This window comes from Xenopus laevis, chromosome 9_10S, assembly GCF_017654675.1.
Source record: "Xenopus laevis strain J_2021 chromosome 9_10S, Xenopus_laevis_v10.1, whole genome shotgun sequence".
NCBI lineage: Eukaryota > Metazoa > Chordata > Amphibia > Anura > Pipidae > Xenopus > Xenopus laevis.
The window spans coordinates 59,804,889-59,826,278 of NC_054388.1; the positions used below are offsets into that span (position 1 = coordinate 59,804,889).

Consider the following 21,390-nt stretch of genomic DNA (forward strand, 5'->3'; position numbering starts at 1 on the left):
TCAGGTGCAGGGAGTTGCAAGGGGAAATGCAGCTGTTGGGGAACAGTTAATGCTCAGGTGCAGGGAGCTGCAAGGGAATAAATGCAGCTCTTCTGGGATAATAGGTGCAGGGAGTTGCAAGGGGAAATGCAGCTGATGTTCTGGAATTGTACAACATATAATAACAGATGTGGGGACTTTACAAAGGAAAACCCAAAAGATGTTGATTGCTTTTTGTATACAACATAATACTGTGTAGAAAGTGACTATGGTAGTTAGACTAACTGCTGATACACATTGCCCCCAGAAGAGAATACAATACTTTTAGTAGCAGATTATATATTATTTATACAGCAGTTTGCTTTTCTTTCTTTTCCACAATTATTGCAGTGCAAGAGAAAGGAACCAGCAGTGACGGGAGGGGGAGGAAAACAAACAGGGCAGAGAGGGGGTTAAATAAATAGGACAGAGAGGGGGTTAAATAAATAGGACTGAGAGGGAGAGAAGGGAGCAGGGAAGGGAAAACCAACAGTAAGGTTTAACAGATATCTGCAGGGAAGGGCTGAGTGTGACATCACAGACACGCCCACTCCTTCATTGGCTGCTGCTGTGTAGTTTATACAGAAAAAGTCGTAGGCTGCAGCTCAGATACTGAAGAGTCTGGGACAGGAAGTTGCAAAGGGGAGGGCTGAGAACAGTTTTCAAGCTAATGGAGGTTTTTGATCCAAAAGGTATTAAAATAAAAACTTTCTTCTATTTTACATGGTTTGATGCATTGTGAAAATGTATGCTATATGCCCCTTTAACTTGAATGGTTTTTGAAAGAACTGTACTCCAAAGTATCTAGTAGGGAGTGAAGGCTAAAGGTGCTCATTGCCATGTTAAGCCTTTGGTAAAATCCTTCCACACGAGTGGAGTGCTCAAAACCTCACCCGTGAATCCCTTAGGATCAGGTGCTTCAAACCGTAATGTATCCAACCTGCCACAAGTCAAAAATATATGCAATAGTCCAACATACTGTAGCACACTGACGTGAAGTACTTTTGAGCAGGTGATTTCATTGGCTCAAATCATATATGCAAACAAGTGGCAAAGTTTTGGGCCTCACAGGGCCCTTTATCAAGCCTTTGCAGGTTTTCCTTATGGCAAGGATTTTACCAGAGTCTTCTTAGTTCTTCTTCTTTTTCTGTCAACGAATCGGTTGAGGAAAACCTCTACGAATATATTGTGTGAATTGACTTTGTGTCCACTGCCATTATGCACTTTAGCTTCATAACCTGAATCAAACAACTTAAACATTGCACTCTACAGCAAAGTTTTTTTTTTGTTTTTTCCGTTTTTGTAGGATCTTTACCTTTTGGTAGTCCGACTACACCGAAAATCAACTTGAATTCTAGTCTTTTGACATCTGTATCTTTCCCTTCTCTTCACCTTCTTGGTATTGAAATGCTACTTCACTTTATGTTGGGTCCAGAAGTTGTAAGCTTTGCAGCACAGCACAAGATTGTGTTGAGTTTAGGTAAGTGCCTGTTTAATCATAATTAAGTGTTGCCTGCAGTGATTAAAACTAATATCTATGGCATTTTATGCAATGTGTGTTTTATTGTTCCTTGCAGAACCTCTTCAGCATCCATTAGTGAGCAGTTCCTCGTTCTTCTGTAAACATGCCGGTACTCTTTTGACTGCAGTACAAGATGGTTTTATCACTATAGGAAAAGATGCTTCTGGTAAGATTAATATTAAAGTTGCTATAAAAGTTCATGCTTATTTAAAATTTATGCTAGTAACTATTTATGCACTGTAAAATTAACACATTATGAATTTTCACCAAACATGATTTGGAATGGGATTAAACGCCACACAGCTTACATTTCTTAGGAATAGGACAACAGACCTAATTTAACCCTTTAAGTGCCACAGAACGTAGAATCTACGTTCTGTGGAAAAGTAACTTGAAATGCCACAGAACGTAGATTCTACGTTCTGCAGCACTTCCGGGTTCTGGAGCGGAGGAGCGGCTGTTAGAGCCGCTCGCTCCGTTCCGCTTCGATCCCCTGCCCCTAGGCAACGAGCAGAGCAGGGGATCGAGTGGCCCCTGGGGCGCGATCGCCCAGGGGCCCAAAAACAGCAGCAGGCACGTGTTCCTTACGTGTCCTGCTGCTGCAGCCTGCACTGCGCCATCCAGCTCCGCCCCCACAGCACAGAGACACGCAGATCGTCGCAGATGTCTTCCTGGGACCCCTCCACATCGTGTGCAACAGTCTTCAGCGACTTTTTCAGGTTAGTGCAACAATTACACACACAAACACACCAACACACACTTATTACAGTAATACACACTTAGATTCACACTTACACACACTTACACATACATTTTTGGGGATTGGGGGGGTCACTTACACTCACTGCACTTACACACACGTGCACACGCACACACGCGCACATAACATGTAATTTACCATTTGTACACACGCACACGCACATACATGGCATTGTGGCTTTTTTTTTTTTTTTTCTTATCGCATCGTCTCTTTTTTTTGCTGAAAAAAATGTTTTATTGCCATTACGAATAGCGTATTCGCTAACCGTACTGTGCAATATCTTTTGTATGTTATTTCGGTGATTATATTGCAATTTTGGGTATTTTGGTGCATTTTTAGCCATTTTATTGAATTTTTAGCCATTTTATTGCATTTTCAGCTCTGCATATGTTGTGTTCACTTGTTTCTAGCCGTATAACCTGTTTGGCCCAGCTAAAATATTCAAACTGTGATTCTGATGGCCGATAACACTATTCTGGAAAAAAAACATTTTTGTGGTTTTATTGGATTTTTTTCATTTCACTCTTTACTGCCTTATTTTGTTTTGCCTTTTAAATTTTATCTACTATATATCCATTTGGGGGTCTCTGTGCGCCACATAGTTTGGTATATCTATGCATATTAGGCATCAAAGTGTTCAGTAGACCCCTGGCGTTCATATTTAGGATGTTTTATGCTGATACGTTACGAAATGTGGGGCATATAATGGGGTAAAATTCAAGCTTTGTGACGATTTTCAGAAATTTGATAAAAACCGTTATGTTCAGCATTGCTTTGCAGTTTGGCAGTTTGTAGTAGAAACACTTATTTACCCATATTGGATTTGTCAGAATGTGTACTTTCTGAAAATATATGGTTTTCTGGGGTCTCTGTACTGTTAGGGGGGTCTAATGTCGCATAATACACACACCAGGCGCTTATATTGCAGCAGCCAGCGCGTCAGCTGTGAAAATGTATATACACTATTGTCATTTGGTGGTCTCTGTGCGCCACATAGTTTGGTATATCTATGCATATTGAGCATCAAAGTGTTCAGTAGACCTCTGGCGTTCATATTTAGGATGTTTTATGCTGATACGTTACGAAACGTGGAGCATATAATGGGGTAAAATTCAAGCTTTGTGACGATTTTCAGAAATTTGATAAAAACCGTTATGTTCAGCATTGCTTTGCAGTTTGGCAGTTTGTAGTAGAAACACTTATTTACCCATATTGGATTTGTCAGAATGTGTACTTTCTGAAAATATCTGGTTTTCTGGGGTCTCTGTACTGTTAGGGGGGTCTAATGTCGCATAATACACACACCAGGTGCTTATATTGCAGCAGCCAGCGCGTCAGCCGTGAAAATGTATATACACTATTGTCATTTGGGGGTCTCTGTGCGCCACATAGTTTGGTATATCTATGCACATTGGGCATCAAACTATTTAGTAGACCCCTGGCGTTCATATTTAGGATGTTTTATGCTGATACGTTACGAAACGTGGAGCATATAATGGGGTAAAATTCAAGCTTTGTGACGATTTTCAGAAATTTGATAAAAACCGTTATGTTCAGCATTGCTTTGCAGTTTGGCAGTTTGTAGTAGAAACACTTATTTACCCATATTGGATTCATCAGAATGTGTACTTTCTGAAAATATATGGTTTTCTGGGGTCTCTGTACTGTTAGGGGGGTCTAATATCGCATAATACACACACCAGGTGCTTATATTGCAGCAGCCAGCGCGTCAGCCGTGAAAATGTATATACACTATTGTCATTTGGGGGTCTCTGTGCGCCACATAGTTTGGTATATCTATGCACATTGGGCTTCAAACTATTTAGTAGACCCCTGGCGTTCATATTTAGGATGTTTTATGCTGATACGTTACGAAACGTGGAGCATATAATGGGGTAAAATTCAAGCTTTGTGACGATTTTCAGAAATTTGATAAAAACCGTTATGTTCAGCATTGCTTTGCAGTTTGGCAGTTTGTAGTAGAAACACTTATTTACCCATATTGGATTCGTCAGAATGTGTACTTTCTGAAAATATCTGGTTTTCTGGGGTCTCTGTACTGTTAGGGGGGTCTAATGTCGCATAATACACACACCAGGTGCTTATATTGCAGCAGCCAGCGCGTCAGCCGTGAAAATGTATATACACTATTGTCATTTGGGGGTCTCTGTGCGCCACATAGTTTGGTATATCTATGCATATTGGGCATCAAAGTGTTCAGTAGACCCCTGGCGTTCATATTTAGGATGTTTTATGCTGATACGTTACAAACCGTGGAGCATATAATGGGGTAAAATTCAAGCTTTGTGACGATTTTCAGAAATTTGATAAAAACCGTTATGTTCAGCATTGCTTTGCAGTTTGGCAGTTTGTAGTAGAAACACTTATTTACCCATATTGGATTCGTCAGAATGTGTACTTTCTGAAAATATATGGTTTTCTGGGGTCTCTGTACTGTTAGGGGGGTCTAATGTCGCATAATACACACACCAGGTGCTTATATTGCAGCAGCCAGCGCGTCAGCCGTGAAAATGTATATACAGTATTGTCATTTGGGGGTCTCTGTGCGCCACATAGTTTGGTATATCTATGCATATTGGGCATCAAAGTGTTCAGTAGACCCCTGGCGTTCATATTTAGGATGTTTTATGCTGATAAGTTACGAAATGTGGGGCATATAATGGGGTAAAATTCAAGCTTTGTGACGATTTTCAGAAATTTGATAAAAACCGTTATGTTCAGCATTGCTTTGGCAGTTTGGCAGTTTGTAGTAGAAACACTTATTTACCCATATTGGATTCGTCAGAATGTGTACTTTCTGAAAATATATGGTTTTCTGGGGTCTCTGTACTGTTAGGTGGTCTAATGTCGCATAATACACACACCGGGTGGTTATGTTGCAGCAGCCAGCGCGTCAGCCGTGAAAATGTCTATACATATTGTCATTTGGGGGTCTCTGTGCGCCACATAGTTTGGTATATCTATGCACATTGGGCATCAAACTATTTAGTAGACCCGTATGTTTATATTTAGGATGCTTTATGCTGGTAATGATACATGGACAATACGATGCTGGAAAGTTGAAGCTTTGAGGCAATTTTCAGATATTTCACCAAAACCGCCAAATTTGGCAAAGCCTTGCGACTCAGTAGTTTGGAGCAGAAAAGCATGGGTACCCATTTTAGATTCTGTAGAATGTGTACTTTCCAAAAATGTATGGGTTTGGGGGGTAAACATATATTTCTGTGTTTTTACCCCACAAAAATGCAGACAATGTGCTGATTTTTCATTAGCTGAAGTTACCCACAGGACAATTTGTATGTGCTAACTTCATTTTGGGGCCTCTAAATGCCATATACTTTGGTAAACCTATGCACAGTGGGCACCAAACTGTTTGGAGGACCCCTGGCAATCACAATTTGGGTGCTTTTTTGTGATACGTAATGATACATGGGCGATATGATGCTGGAAAGTTGAAGAATTGAGGCAATTTTCAGATATTTCACCAAAACAGACAACTTTGGGAAAGCCCTTGCGACTCAGTAGTTTGGAGCAATAAGGCATGGGTACCCATTTTAGATTCTGTAGAATGTGTACTTTCCAAAAATGTATGGGTTTGGGGGGTAAACATATATTTCTGTGTTTTTACCCCACAAAAATGCAGTCAATGTGTTGATTTTTCATTAGCTGAAGTTACCCACGGAACTGTTTGTATGCGCTAACTTCATTTTGGGGCCTCTAAATGCCAGATACTTTGGTAAACTTATGAACAATGGCCACCAAAATGTTCAGAGGAACCCTGGCAATCATATTTAGGGTGCTTTTTCTTAGTACGTAATGATACATGGGTGATATAGTGCTGGGAAGTTGAAGCTTTGAGGCAATTTTCAGATATTTCACCAAAACCGACAATTGTGGGAAAGCCTTGCGACTCAGTAGTTTGGAGCAGAAAGGCATGGGTACCCATTTTAGATTCAGTAGAATGTGTACTTTCCAAAAATATATGGGTTTGGGGGGTAAACATATATTTCTGTGTTTTTACCCCACAAAAATGCAGTCAATGTGTTGATTTCTCATTAGATGAAGTTACCTACAGGACTATTTGTCTGCGCTAACTTCATTTTGAGGCCTCTAAATGCCAGATACTTTGGTAAACCTATGAACAATGGCCACCAAACTGTTTAGAGGAACCCTGGCAATCATATTTAGGGTGCTTTTTCTTGGTGCGTAACGATACATGGGCGATATGGTGCTGAGAAGTTGAAGCTTTGAGGTAATTTTCAGATATTTCACCAAAACCGACAATTGTGGGAAAGCCTTGCGACTCAGTAGTTTGGAGCAGAAAGGCATGGGTACCCATTTTAGATTCGGTAGAATGTGTACTTCCAAAAATATATGGGTTTTGGGGGTAAACATATATTTCTGTGTTTTTACCCCACAAAAATGCAGTCAATGTGTTGATTTTTCATTAGCTGAAGTTACCCACGGGACTGTTTGTATGCGCTAACTTCATTTTGGGGCCTCTAAATGCCAGATACTTTGGTAAACCTATGAACAATGGCCACCAAACTGTTTGGAGGAACCCTGGCAATCATATTTAGGGTGCTTTTTCTTGGTGCATAACAATACATGGGTGATATGGTGCTGAGAAGTTGAAGGTTTGAGGCAATTTTCACATATTTCACCAAAACCGACAATTGTGGGAAAGCCTTGCGACTCAGTAGTTTGGAGCAGAAAGGCATGGGTACCCATTTTAGATTCGGTAGAATGTGTACTTTCCAAAAATATATGGGTTTGGGGGGTAAACATATATTTCTGTGTTTTTACCCCACAAAAAATGCAGTCAGTGTTGATTTCTCAGTAGCTGAAGTAAAGTCCTGATCAATTTGGATGTGCTAACTTCATATTGGTGTCTCTAAATGCCAGATACTTTGGTAAACCTATGCATAATGGGTATCAAACTGTTCAGTGGACCCCTGGCAATCATATTTCAGGTGCTTTTTCTTGGTACCTAATATAGTTTGGGATATGCGGAGCAGCAAAATAAAACCTTTGAAATGATTTTTCAGAATTTTGAATTTTTTTTTGAAAAACCGCTATGTTCAGACAAGCTTTTATGTTTGGTAGTTGGGAGTAGAGAGACATAGTTACCCATTTTGTAATCGGCAGAATGTGTACTTTTCAAAAATGTATGGTTTTCTGGGGTAAACCTAAGGTTTCAGGAGTTTTTGCCTTGGAATCTAAAGCATGCCGTTTTCTGCCTTAGTGCTTTCAAAATTCGGCAATATACTGCCGGGAGTTTTTGAGGTACAGAAGTCCTAAATCTCCCTAAAACTATACATATCTGGTATTGGCACGTTCGAGAGACATAAGGCTTTCCAAATCAGTTGGATTTTCATCCGTAAAATGAAATATTTTTCTGGTATAAATTGATATACAATGAAAAATGATAATTTTTCATTTTTTTTTGGTATTTAGCACTATAAATTTTTTTGCACAGGTGGAAATACATGAAAACTCAGGCAGATTTAGAAAGCTCAGTTTCTACCGAAAAAAACAATGTATAGTTTTCCTAGGTAAACTATAGGTTTCCCCTCAGAAAATGCCCCTAAAGTGAGAGAGCACAAAATGTTTCAAAAACGGCTGGCATTTCGCGTAACCAAAATGTGAAATTCTGCTGGCACTTAAAGGGTTAAACTACTGAAATGTTAAATTCAAAGTAAAAGAACCCTTTGTTTTCTGCTTTTTAACTCCCACGTGTGTCATCGTTTGACACAGGTTGCTAATCACCTGTTTTGTGCTGATTGAATTTCTGATCAATTCTATTTTATTGTTTCTGAAGCAATAGTTGCTAGAAACTTACATATTGGTAACTATGGAAGTTTAAAATACTCTAGTTCTCAAGCTCCGCTATTAACTTTTTGTTAAACAAAACAGTATTTGTTTATTATATTATTGCTACTAAGATGGTTAGCCCTCTTTCATTCCAGATGCTGTACTGAATGCTGTATGGAAGGATATGATCGTTTTTACAAAAGCTGCCATTGATACAGGTAGGAAAGCCTCCATCTGTGTCAGGTTTTTTTTCCCTACAGCTATATTAAGTCAAGCCATTCTAAGAGTCCAGCTTTTTAACACCAAGATGTGTTTTCTATGTTGATAATCTCTCTTGCAAAAGAAGTTTTGCCCAATTAGAGGTTTATTCGATATCCTTGTATGTTTGTTTGCATCAATGTTTGCTGATCCTTTAGCCAGAGGAGTCCCACTTAGCTGCCTTCATATGAGTGACCCCCCCAGCTTAAAACTCCACCTCTTGTCTTTCCTTTAATAGTCATACATATGAGGGGAAGTGGCTGAACAGATCCTGAAGCATTAAGACTTTGTATTGAAGTCTGGCTTTTCCCTTTTGATCTCACTGTAGCTGGCTGTGTTATGGTCTTGCTAAACTGCCTCCTGATAGGTGTTAGTGTAAGAGAACACCAATCCTGTAACAGTTTTTAATTTTTCATGGCAGGTAATAAGAAAGAACGTCAGGGCTCGGAGGTACTGACACATTTGTTGCAGGCTCTGAAGAATATAGTCACATCTGATGCACTTCAAGTAGAAAAGACAATGGTAATTTAACTTTTTATATTCTTGTAAAACCTGGAACCCTTCACTGTTACTTTTCTCTAGGTCTGCTTGGGGGACACAGGGACAGTGGGTATAGCTGGAACCACTAGGAGGCAAGACACAATAAAAAAAAATAGAAACTTGACCCCTCCTCCTCCTGCTATACCCCTCCTCTGTAGGCAGAGACACTCAGTTTCGTTGTGTCCTCAGGAGGTTAGGACCGTCTCCTGCATTCAGGAGTATTTTACTATTTTGCTCTTTTATTTTTATTTCACTACAATTCCTTCACATGATATGGAGCTGGACAGCTACACTGAGTAGTCTGATCCATTACTTGAGGATGTCACCGGGGTCTCTTGTGCTGTGCACTGACCATCCAGCATTGATTCCCTCCCTCTGACATACAGAGAGAGGATGCGCTGGCCGGGACACAGGGCTGAGGTATAGCCAGGTTCATCCTGTTGCTCAATCCTCCTTATATGCCCCAAGGATCCCTACACTACAGTCTGGGAACTCCTGCCGTGGCTCATTTAAGGTAAGCATATATCCTTAATAGCAGCCTATTCACTCTCTGAGCCCCCCTCCCCCTCTGCACAAACCATCTGCCTTGCACAGCAGTATAGGAGACTTTGTTGCAACCTGCAGGTCACTAGTTCAGACCCAGGCAGTATGTTAATCAGCCTCCAGCAAACACACAGGCACTTGATAAAGGGCTTCTGGCCTGAAACATGTTGTGTGCAATAAAGAGCACCTAGTAGCAAGTTCTGCCTTTTCACTTGCTTTCTCTCAGTACTCTAACTAATTGGTTAATTTCCTACACCTGGAGCGGGGGTGGCTTACTGAGATTGAGAGCACAGCTGCCAAATCATCTCTACAAATTGTCCAGAATGGGAATGGCACTTATGTTTCACTGTCAGCAGTGCAAGAGAGTTATTGTGGGCTTAACACCAGTTGCGCACCACTATTTTACGAGAGCCTTCACTTGGGCTGTCTTTCACTCTACCTGGGGAGGCAACAGCTGGGGCAGATTTTGCACTTACTGTACGTGCACCCTGTGTGCAACCCAAAAAGTGCGCGCCAGTGCCTTATGCACCATTTTTCTAAGGTGTGCGTCTGCACCATATGTCACTGCTAGGGGAGGGGCCATTCTTCGCACTCTCCATTGTGCGCCCAGGCAGCTACTTCCCATTGATTCTGGAGGAGGTTCCATTACTAGCAGACTCACCACGCTGGGCAGAACTCTTTCCCAGCTTCTCTGCAGCGCAGCCCCCCCCCCCTGTTTTTTCTAAGAACACAACAGGGCAGTACTTCTGACACAGTGGGGTGTTTAGCTATTGCCACAGGGCAGCAGGCTTTGTAATTACTGCCTTATCAGGCTTTACTCTCCTCCAAGGCTTTGCTCCCAGCAGTACCCTGGGGAGGCATTTTCAGTTATATATAACATACATTATATATATTGTTAACTTAATTCCTCTCTTACAGGAACAGCTTGTGTACACCATGTCTGAAGGTACAGGTGATCACCTTTTTTCCAGGCCAGCAACTACTTCATCGGTTAAGTATTTAGCTTGTGCCAAATGCCGCATCTGGTCACAAGGACCCTCTGTGTTCCACATGCAAGCCACCTGAGGCAATTTCGGAAACTTCAGAACTCCGTCCTCAGGTAAGCCAAGCCTCCCATGGGGACCCATAAGGCCAGCCCCGGGACTCCACCCCCCCTGGACCCCCAGCCTCCCCCAGAATGGGCATCTGAACTTGCCGCAGGCATTCCTAAATTGGCTCTCTCCCTTGATAAACTGCTAGCGTGGCTAGATGAGCCTCGGTCTAAGCCTCCAAAATGTAGAGCCCCCTCTCCTTCCGAGGATGAGTGTGAGGCGGAGTCCATCACTACTTCATCCCTGCCGCCTGACTCCGAGGAGGATCCGGCTCTGTCTGTTGGTGAACTATCTCACAGTTCCGACCCAGAGGAAGGGGAATCCCCCCAAACTCTCCTCTGAGGCCATTGATTCCCTCATTTCAGTATTAGAGACCCTTCACTTAAAGGAGCCTGAACCTAGTTGCAGTACCTCCTTGTTTAAGCGCCGCAGCAGGTCCTCACCTTCCTTTGCTCTCTCATGCTCAACTCGAGCAAATTATCCAACTGGAATGGTACAAGCCAGAGGGATGTTTCCAGGCTAACCGCCGTTTTCTCAAACTATATCCTTTTGTAACGGAAAAGTGGACCTCCCCACCTTCAGTGGACGCGCCTGTCTCTCAACTATCTAAGGACACTGCTTTACCAGTTCCTGATGCAGCCTCCTTCAAGGACTCCGTGGACAAGAAGCTTGAGGGCATTCTAAGTTCCCTCTTCTCTGCTTCAGGTACCTCCCTTCGGCCGGTTCTAGACTCGGCTTGGGTAAGTACAGCCGTCCAAACTTGGTCGGACGCCTTATGCCGAGTGATTGCAACAAGGGTCCACCGTGAAGAAGTCGCTCATTTGGCCTCGCAAGTCAAGGAGGCTGACTACATATGTGAAGCCTCCCTCGATGCGCTACAGGTGATTAGCAGAACTTCAGCCGACTTGACTTGTTGGTATCGGTTCGCAGATCTCTCTGGATGGAACTGCGGACTTGTTTTCAAAAAAGTCTCTCATGACACTCCACGACCTGCAGAGGACGCTTCAGTGGAAGGTCCAGGCCATCCTGGCAGTCCCGCTAGCCCACGTCTGCATTACTCACCCTTCTTCCCTTCAGCGACTCAGCCGTGGGGGGGGGGAGACTTTGCAGGTTTTACCACCTAGAATTCGTTTCTCTCCCGCCCTGCCGGTTCTTCATGTCCAGATATCCTCAGGCGCTGCACGACGCAGTCGGCAAGCTTATCCGTTCAGAGGTCATCATCCCTTTTCCGACTGAGGAGAGATTCCGAGGCTATTACTCAAACTTGTTTGTAGTTCCCAAGAAGGATGTATCTGTTCGGCCAATCCTGGACCTCAAGGAACTCCATACTTTCATTCGACCACGAAGGTTCAAGTTGGAATCCCTCAGGTCTGTCATCGCGGCCCCAATTTTCTGTCCCCATCAGATTCTTGCGATTTGCCTTCCAAAATCGCCACTTCCAACTCACGGACCTTCCCCCTGGCCTGAATTCGGCCCGTTGTCTTTACCAAGATCATGTCAGTGGCCACTGCTCTAATCCGCACCAGGGGGATCTCCATAACTCCTTATCTGGACGATCTCCCGATCAAGGCACCTTCATTTGCAGTGGCCCAGCAGGCGTCGCACTTCACCATGGTTCGATTACAGGAGTTTGATCAACCTGGACAAGTCCTTGTTAACCCCAAGCCAATCCATGGTTTTCCTCTGGATGCAGTTCAACACCCAGACACAAACTGTCCCAGTGACAAGGTCCAGCATCTACGGACCCTTGTGCGGTCTCTCCTCCCGAAGTCCCACCCCGAGAGATTCTACATGAAGGTGTTGGGAGTCATGGTTTCGATGATAGAATCAGTTCCCTTCACCCAGCATCACCTCAGGGAGCTTCAGTGGAATATTCTTGTGGCCTGGAGGCACAAATCCCTTCTCCTGGAATTTTGTTTATCCCGCAGGACTCGAATCTCTCTTCTCTGGTTGATGCAACCCAGTCACCTGACCAGGGGCAGACCCCTAGAGGATCCAAAATGGTGACTGCTCACCCCAGATGCAAGCCTCTCCGGTTGGGGAGCAGTGCATCAGTATGCATCAGAGGGTCGGTCAGCGCAAGGTCGCTGGTCTCTATCGGAACAATGTCTTCACATCAACCTTCTTGAGATACGGGCAATCCGACTCGCCTGTCAGCTATCTTCATTCCAGGTCTCTTAAACTGGGAAGCAGATTATCTCAGCAGACAATCCCTAGATCCCTGCGTGTGGCCTGTAAAGGACAACATCTTCCACAAGATCACTCAAAGATGGGGGATGCCAGAGGTCGATCACATCACAATCGTAAAGTTCCTCTCTTCTTTGCAAGGTCCAGGGACCCTCTGGCGGCAGACGCCCTCACCTCTCCCTGGGACTTTCATCTTGCTTTCATTCCAAGAAAGATCAAGAAGCTTCAGAGAGAACTCATTACTCTCATCCTCATAGCTCCAACATGGCCCCGTCGATCCTGGGTCTCGGATCTAGTACATCTCTCAGTAGAGGAACCTTGACCTCTCATCCTGAACCTTCTCTCTCAGGGTCCAATCCTTCACCACTGTCCTGCCAACCTCAATTTGATGGTGTGGCTACTGAAACCGCGATCCTGAGACGGAAGGGGTTCTCTGACACTGTCATTCTACCATGCGTGCAGCCCGCAAACCGGTCTCCGCCAAGACGTACCATTGGGTCTGGTTCACTTACCATTGGTGGTGCCAATGTAATGGTTTCAATTCACTGAAGTTTTCCACTCCACTCCTTCTGGCCTTATACAGGAGCGCTGAAATCTCAGTTTTCGGCACTTCCATCCTGTTTCAAAGACCTCTTGCCTTGTTCCCAGATGTTAGGATTTTTTCTTCCGGGAATGGCCCACATAAAGTGCCTGGTACTTCACCGGTGCCAAATTGGGACTTAACCCTAGTCCTATGTGCCCTGCAACACGCTCCCTTTAAACCCATGGATTCTATTCCACTTCAGTGGCTCACATGGAAAACAGTTTTTGTTTTTGTTTTTTCTGCTGGCTATTGCCTCAGCATGGAGAGTATCTGAGATCTCTGCCCTCTCCTGTAGGTCTCCTCTGTTGACCTTCCACAACGACAGGGCAGTACTTCATACTTCTCCCTCTTTTCTTGCCAAGGTGGTTTCCACTTTTCCACCTCAACCAGGAAATTACGATTCCTACCTTCTGCCCATCCCTTTTCAATGCAAAGGAAGCAGCACTGCACACCCTCGACCCCGTTAGGGCCCTCAAGTTTTTCCTGCACCGGGTCGAGGACATCGTCTATCGGACTACTTGTTCGTCCTTCCCTCAGGCCCTCAGAGGCACACCAGCTACTTAGACCACCATATCCCGATGGATAAAATAGGCCATCCAGAGATCCTATTCATCACAGGGTCAGGTTCCCCCAGATCAATCAGGCACATTCCACCAGAGGGCTTTTCGAAACCAAGCCTCCGCAGAACAAGGCTGCAATGTGGACTTCAATCCATACTTTTGCCAAATTTTACCAGTTTGGCATCTTGTGGCATCTGACACCCGCTACGGCAGGAAGGTACTTCAGGCTGCAGTGGCTGGTTCCACGTAGGCCTCTATTTCCCACCCTAGATTCAGGGGACAGCTTTGGTACATCCCCACTGTCCCTGTGTCCCCCAAGCAGACCTAGAGAAAAGGAGATTTTGTGTACTCACCGTTAAATCTCTTTCTCTTCGGTCGCTTGGGGGACACAGGGCTTCCCTCCCTGGATAAAGGCCTTTTCTTGGCTTCAGACTTGGTTGACTCTGTTCTACTTGTAATTAGTTATCAGATTTTCTGTTGATTATTAATAACCTCCTGTTTCTCCTTTGGTACGAACTGAGTGTCTCTGCCTACAGAGGAGGGGTATAGCAGGAGGAGGAGGGGTCAAGTTTCTATTTTTTTTTTATTGTGTCCTGCCTCCTAGTGGTTCCAGCTATACCCACTGTCCCTGTGTCCCCCAAGCGACCGAAGAGAAAGAGATTTAACGGTGAGTACACAAAATCTCCTTTTTAATGTATATTTTTGTCTCCCTCTTTTAGAACCTTCTGGAGTACACCATAAAGGGTCTCCCTCAAAAAGTACTTGGATCTGCAGCATATCAGGTGGCAAATATGGATCTTCTTAATGTAAGAATAGAAGTATTTTAGGATGTTGTAATATCAGTACAGTAGTGCAATAATCTGTAGTGCATTTAGATAACAAACCTATGAAACCACTAGCTAATGCAGATTTTTCAGTGCTTTGGCACATTTTTTGCAGCTGTTTACTATATTTTAGTATTTTCACTAAATGTATGCCTCTTCCTTTAGGGCACACCAGCGTTGTTTCTAATTCAGCTTCATTTCCATACTGGGCTGTTAGAGAAAAGTGTAACGGGTGAAAGGTGAGGTTTTTGTTTTGTTTGCAGATGAATATATACACTAACTGTAAAAGGGGAAAAAAAATTACTTGAAAGAAATGTGAGTTTTAAAAAGTGTATATATGTGTGTGTGAAATATACATAAACTTTACTTCTTACCCTCATCTGGTTGTGAATATAACTCCTCTAAAAGTGGGATGCATTTCTACATTTTCAGGTTTTTCACTAACTTTGAAACCCTAGTAAGCTATGCTCTTACGGGACCAACATCCCCTCTGGCATTTAGCGAATCTGTGCTTGGTGAGCTAAATCAAATTGCGCAATTCATTGAAAATAAAGAGCGCCTTTGGAGAATGTGGAGTGTTCTGATTAATCCATTAACTGAAAGGATTAACCAGGTATGTAGCTGGCTGGTGGTTTTAGTTAATCCTTGACTACTTAGTTACATGCTTTGTTCTTTAACTGATTTAAACTTTTTTTTTTCTTTCAGACTAACGAAGTAAATCAAGGTGATGCTTTGGAACATAACTTTAGAGCCATGCACAGTGCATTGATGTTACCCATAACTCATATCTTTCCTATCCCAGCATTTCCGCAGGTAGGTTGAAGGCTTTAATGTTTTTATCAATATGGAGTTTCCCATGAATGGTACTGGAGCACTAAGTAGGGATATAATCAATCATTTTAGTTTATAAATGTCAAAACTGAATTTAGCGCAGATACTGTGGTGGTAATAAATATTTGTAAGTTTATTAACCATCAGTTATGGTGTTTATTTTACTGGACTTTTAATAACAGCTGTTTTTAGTAGCCCCTTCAGCCCAATTTATGTGTGCGTTATTGTTCTTATTGCATTTATTTTCTGTTAAAGCCCACGATGAAGACTTTGTTGCGCTCTTGGTCAGAACTGTACAAAGTTTTTGCTCGCTGTGCAGCTTTGGTTGCCACAGCAGAAGAGAATGTATGGTGTGAAGAGCTGTGTTCCAGAATTTTGGTTGTATTAGAAGATCTCAGCTTGGTAAGCATCAATTATAAATTCTGACTTTATTAGTGGCGAGATTTCAGCTATCGTTTGTCTCCTAAATATAATAAAGGCACTAAGTTTGCGCAGGAGCAGTTACCCATGGCAACCAATAAGATGTACAGGTGACCAGTAAATGTTGATTGGTTGCCAATGGTTACTGCTCCTGGGCAAACTTGGCATCTTTTATTACATAGCCCCCTGTGTGTACTTTTACCCCAGTCTGGCCTTTGTGGTGGGTTAGGCATAAATTTAAAATGTTGCTCCAGCTAGCATGGCTTTCCATTGATAAATCTTTGAAATACAGGTTCTTCTGTCACTTATCTTCTGCCATACACCTCCTAGGAATCTACTCTACCATCTCATTCCTTGGTATAAAATGTGATTTGATATGGATTGGGATATGACGAGGTACATTTATTGTTTAATGCTGACAACTGTATTTGCTCTTGATCTACATGTGACATTTTTTTTTTCTTTTCAGAATTTAGTCATGTTGGAAAGGATTGTCCAAATTGTTACCGTAATTGTGGAAAACTTTAACTTCTCCCCGTACACCACAAAGTTTCAGCCAAAAACCAAGAGTAAGAAAATTATTTATTTAAATGCAAAGCCATTCATTTTGTATTTAACTGTTTCAAGTTGGAACCTCATCCATTGGTTTCTGCGACTACAGTGTCAAACTGGTGAAATCCCTTGCATACAATAAATTAAAAGTGCTTTGCATAGTTATCCCCCTCCAAGGGGGTTATTTATTAAGCTCCAAAGTTTTCTGGTCGGACTTTTAAAGGGAAAAATACCAATTTCTCCACTGTCGGCTTGGGAGACAGTGGGGTATACCTAATGCCACTAGGAGGCAGGAAAGAAAAAAAAAATTGTCTCCTCCTCCCCTGGCTATACACCCCCCCCCCCCCCCAGCAGTAGGCAGAGCCTAGGTCAGTTTTTTGTTGTCCTAAGGAGGTTAGGACTCAGCAATTTTTTTTTTTTTTTTTTCCCCAAGACCATTCTCACACTGGAGATTCAAAGTCACCTACACTGAGTAGAGTGCCTACCCTGATATCTCCCAATGTAGGATTCTGTCCCTGGGGTCAAAAAAAGCTATATTGCTCTGACCAACCTTACAGACTCTCTTCTCCCCTTCAGGAAGACTGTCATCTGGCTGGGAGACGAGGAAGGAACCGGCGCCCAGGGGTTCCAACAACTTCATGGGCAAACCCTCCACACCACAGGGAATTGGGCCCAACCTCTGCCCCCACTCACACAGGAGCCTGTGCCAAATGCCACAAAAGGCTACCAGCAGGCTACAAAGAACCCATATGTTCCAGGTGTAAACCATCCACTCAGGTTTTTTGAACCTTCCCGTGCAGATCCGTCAGATTCTGGATTGCAATCTATCCCAGATTGGGCAACACACCTAGCCAAGGGAATTCCTAAACTAGCGCTTTCCTTAGACAAGCTACTCTCTCGGCTGGACAACCCAAACGTAGGGCCCCCTCTCCCTCAGGCAAGGAGAGTGGAAGCTACTCTCCCAGCGAATTGTCCCACAGTTCAGACATGCAGGAGGACGAGTCCACAAAATTCTCATCCGATGCAGTCAATTCCCTGACCATCAGTCCTAGAGACGCTCAACCTGTAGGAACCTGAGGATAACCCTAAGACTTCAGACACCCTTTAAAGGGGAAGGAAACCTAGTTGGTGCAAAAACCCTCCCACCCTCCTCCCCCCCTCCTCCCCCCTGGCCTACTCGTCCCGCTGGGCAAATGCCCCTAACTTGTTACTTACCCTTCTGCGCAAGTCCAGTCCAGGGAGTTCACAGACGACATCTTCCACGCGATCTTCCTGCTTTGGCCGGGGCATGCGCAGTAGGAGCATTTCGCTGGTACGATCTACTGCGCATGCGCCAAAAGTACCTCGTGACTTTTGGCGCATGTGCAGTAGATACGTACCGGCAAAATGCTCCTACTGTGCATGTGCCAAAACGCCGTTCAAAGCAGGAAGAAGATCGCGTGGAAGAAGATGTCGTCTGTGAACTCCCTGGACTGGACCTGCGCAGAAGGGTAAGTAACAAGTTAGGGGCATTTGCCCAGCGGGACGGGTAGGCCAGGGGGGAGGGTTTTTGCGCCAACTAGGTTTCCTTCCCCTTTAAGCAAAACAGCAGAGCTTTGCCCACCTTCCCTGTTCACTCACAGCTTGAACAGATCATTCAGCAGCAGTGGGACGAGCCCGAGAGGCGTTTTCAGGCAAACAGATTCTTAAAACTATATCCGTTCCTGCCTGATTCGACTGAGAAGTGGTCTTCACCATCTTTTGTAGATGCCCTGCTCTCTCGGCTGTCCAAGAATACAGCCTTGCCAGTCCCAGACGCCTTCTCCTTCAAAGACCATATGGACAAAAAGTTAGAGGGCTTGCTTTGTTCCTTATTCTCTGCTTCAGGGACATCCCTCTGCCCACTGCTAGCCACCGCCTGGGTAAGAATGGCTATTCAAGCATGGTCCGATTCTCTCCTTAAGGCAATTTCGTCAGGGGCCCCACGCTATGAACTTTTCCAATGGGCATCTAAAATAAAGGAAGCAACCGATTACATTTGTAAAGCCTCACTTGATGCAGCACAACTAATCGGCAGAACCTCAGTATTGTCACGGCGCGCAGATCTCTCTGGATGAACGCTGTGGGCAGCAGATCTCTTCCAAGAAGTCTCTCACCTCTCTCCCGTTCAAGGGAAAGCTCCTATTCAGCCCCAACATCGACAAAATCATCAGCCATGCTACAGTGGGCAAGAGCACATTGCTTCCACAGCCTAAGGCCCGTTCCTTCTTTAGAAGGGGGAAGTTTTTTTGCCCCTTTACAAAACAAAAGCATCCTGTCATCTCCCCCATGGCACACCCCTTCTGCTAGAGGACAAGCCCATATCCACATTGCAGAACCGCAAGCCCTCCTTCAGGGCTGCGGACAAGTCCACCTCGGCATGACTGGTTACCCCCACCCGTCAGACCAGGTACCCTTAGGAAGAAGGCTTCAACACTTTGCAGATACCTGGCTCTCCATTACGCAGGCGGTACCGCCTGGAATTCTCCTCACGGCCCCCTCATCGTTTCTTCATGTCTAGAATCCCTCAGGAACCAACCAAACAAAGGGCTTTTTCGACATGTGATTGCCAACCTTCTCCAGACAGGTGATTTGGGAACCCCAGTGGTACCTCCTGACAGACGCAAACCTTTATCTGATGCTCTGCACAGGGCAGGTGGTCTCAGGAGGAACGTTGCTTACCAATCAATCTGCTAGAAATCCAAGCGATTCGTCTAGGCTTCCTCCACTGGCAACAAGACTTGTCTGGTGTTAGCCATCTACATCCTGGGCCTCCAAAACTGGGAGGTAGACTTCCTCAGCTGCCAGACCTTAGATCCCGGTGAGTGGTCACTAAACGAGGAGTTCTTCTCCGAGGTGACTCAACAGTGGGGGATGCCAGAGGTGGATATCATAGCAACCAGAAAAAATGGAAAGGTGCCGACCTTCGCTCGCTACCGAGACCCACTAGGACTGGCTGCAAAGGCTCACAGCTCCTTGGAACTTTCGTCTATCTTGTGCGTTCCCTCCACTTCCTCTGATACCCCGAGCAATCCGGAAGTTGCAGAGGGAGCACACCACATTAATCCTGATAGCGCCCAAGTGGCCTAGTCACACCTGGTTTTCGGACCTCCTGAACCTCTCATTAGCAGGACCCTGGACCCTACCACCTCGTTCAGATCTAGTGCTACAAGGACCAATAAGCCACAAGGAGTAGCCCACGCTAGTGCTAAGGGCACTGCAAAGAGCTCCCTTCAAGCCAATGGACTTCAGTGGGCTACTAGGAAAACTGTTTTCCTTCTGGCAATAGCGTCAGCTATGCGCGTCCCTTCCTCATCTTTCACCATGACAAAGTGGCTCTACGTACTCTACCTTCTTTCCTGCCAAAGGGCGTTTCAGCCTTCCACCCGAATCGAGAGATTCCAACATTCTGCCCTTCACCTTCCAGTCCAAAGGAGGCAGCGCTGCATGCCTTGGACCCAGTCAGTGCTCTTAGTTTTACCTACATATAGTCCAAGACATCCGCAGGTCGGACACTATTCGCCCTCCCCTCAGGACCAAGACAGGGCATGCCAGCCGCAAAATCCTCTATATCCAGATGGATAAAGCAAGCTATCTAAAGAGCATACACTGCACAGGGATAGACTCCACCTGACAGAGTTAAGTCTCACTCCACCAGGGAGATAAGCACATCCTGGGAAACTAAGTCTCGGCAGACCAGCTCTGCAATACATTTGCGACATCCGACACGCTTCGGCAGAAAGGTCCTTCAAGCAGCAGTGGTTACTTCCACATAGGGCCTATCCTTCCCGCCCTGAGGAAAGAGGACAGCTTTTGGACATCCTCCCTGTCTCCTGTGTCCCCCCAAGCCGACAATGGAGAAAAGAAGATTTTGTATACTCACCGTTAAATTTTTCTCTTCAGTTGCTTGGGGGTCATAGGACTTCCTTGCCTGGATGCAGGCCCTCTATCCTTCTGACATGGTTCTAGCACTAGCCAGTATGTTAATTCTTGTTGTTCTTATTACTTAGTTATACTGTTCCTATCTATGGTACAAACTGACTTGTGCTCTGCCTACTGCTGGGGTATAGCCAACAGAGGAGGAGCCCCCTTTTTTTTTTTTTTTTTTTTCTATTCGTGTTTGTCCTGCCTCCTAGTGGCACAGCTATACCCCACTGTCTCCTGTGTCCCCCAAGTGACTGAAGAGAGAAATGAAATTGAACGGTGAGTACACAAAATCTCCTTTTTTCGGAGGAAAAAGTCCAATGGCAGATGAAAGAAGTACTCCCAACTCAGACCTGTCTTAACATGTAAAAGTCAATGCAGATGTCCCATTAGCAATTGGAAGATTTTCCGAGTTGTGAGAAAATCTTAACTTTCAGTCGATTTTATGAATAAATCATAGGTTTAGAGTGCAAAATCGGATTTGGATTTTTTATAATTTTATCATGACTTTCTGCACAAGAAAAAATTGTGAATGTGTATTGATTAAATAGGAGGGGGAAAGTCTGTGCGGATTTGGTCGTAGTCGTTTTCAGAAAATAGTAAGAACTTTTTAGATTTTAATAACCCCCTAAATGTTTCCACTTTTTTTTTTTTTTTTTTTTACAAGATAGATCGAAAATGAATGTCATTTTATTTTAGTGATGTAAAGGGAGGGGAAAATCAACTGCTTTAAAATGTATTTACAAATAGACTGAAAATCTTGATTGTTGCCTTAAGCAGTCACCCCCTTTGTTGTGAAGCCACTAAATGAGCTATATTGCAACAATACAAAATGAATGGTTTCACTGAAACCAATGAATTTCTGTATTCCCTACACAAGCCATAATTTTACACTAGAAGACCATGTGTGGTTAAATTGCTGCC

General features: G+C 44.1%; 1 protein-coding gene across 4 annotated transcripts in view; it reads left to right on the top strand.

Moving 5' to 3' along the window:
• rif1.S (replication timing regulatory factor 1 S homeolog) overlaps positions 1-21,390 on the top strand; it is a 51,292-nt gene that overhangs the window by 13,059 nt on the left and 16,843 nt on the right. For 3 of the 4 annotated variants that reach the window (XM_018237150.2, XM_018237149.2, NM_001280649.1), the window contains 10 exon segments: positions 1,325-1,498; positions 1,596-1,706; positions 8,291-8,353; positions 8,815-8,915; positions 14,617-14,703; positions 14,887-14,960; positions 15,154-15,334; positions 15,427-15,534; positions 15,808-15,954; positions 16,442-16,541. In XM_018237150.2, the coding sequence (XP_018092639.1) occupies positions 1,325-1,498; positions 1,596-1,706; positions 8,291-8,353; positions 8,815-8,915; positions 14,617-14,703; positions 14,887-14,960; positions 15,154-15,334; positions 15,427-15,534; positions 15,808-15,954; positions 16,442-16,541 (1,146 nt within the window). 4 annotated transcript variants of the gene reach the window in all.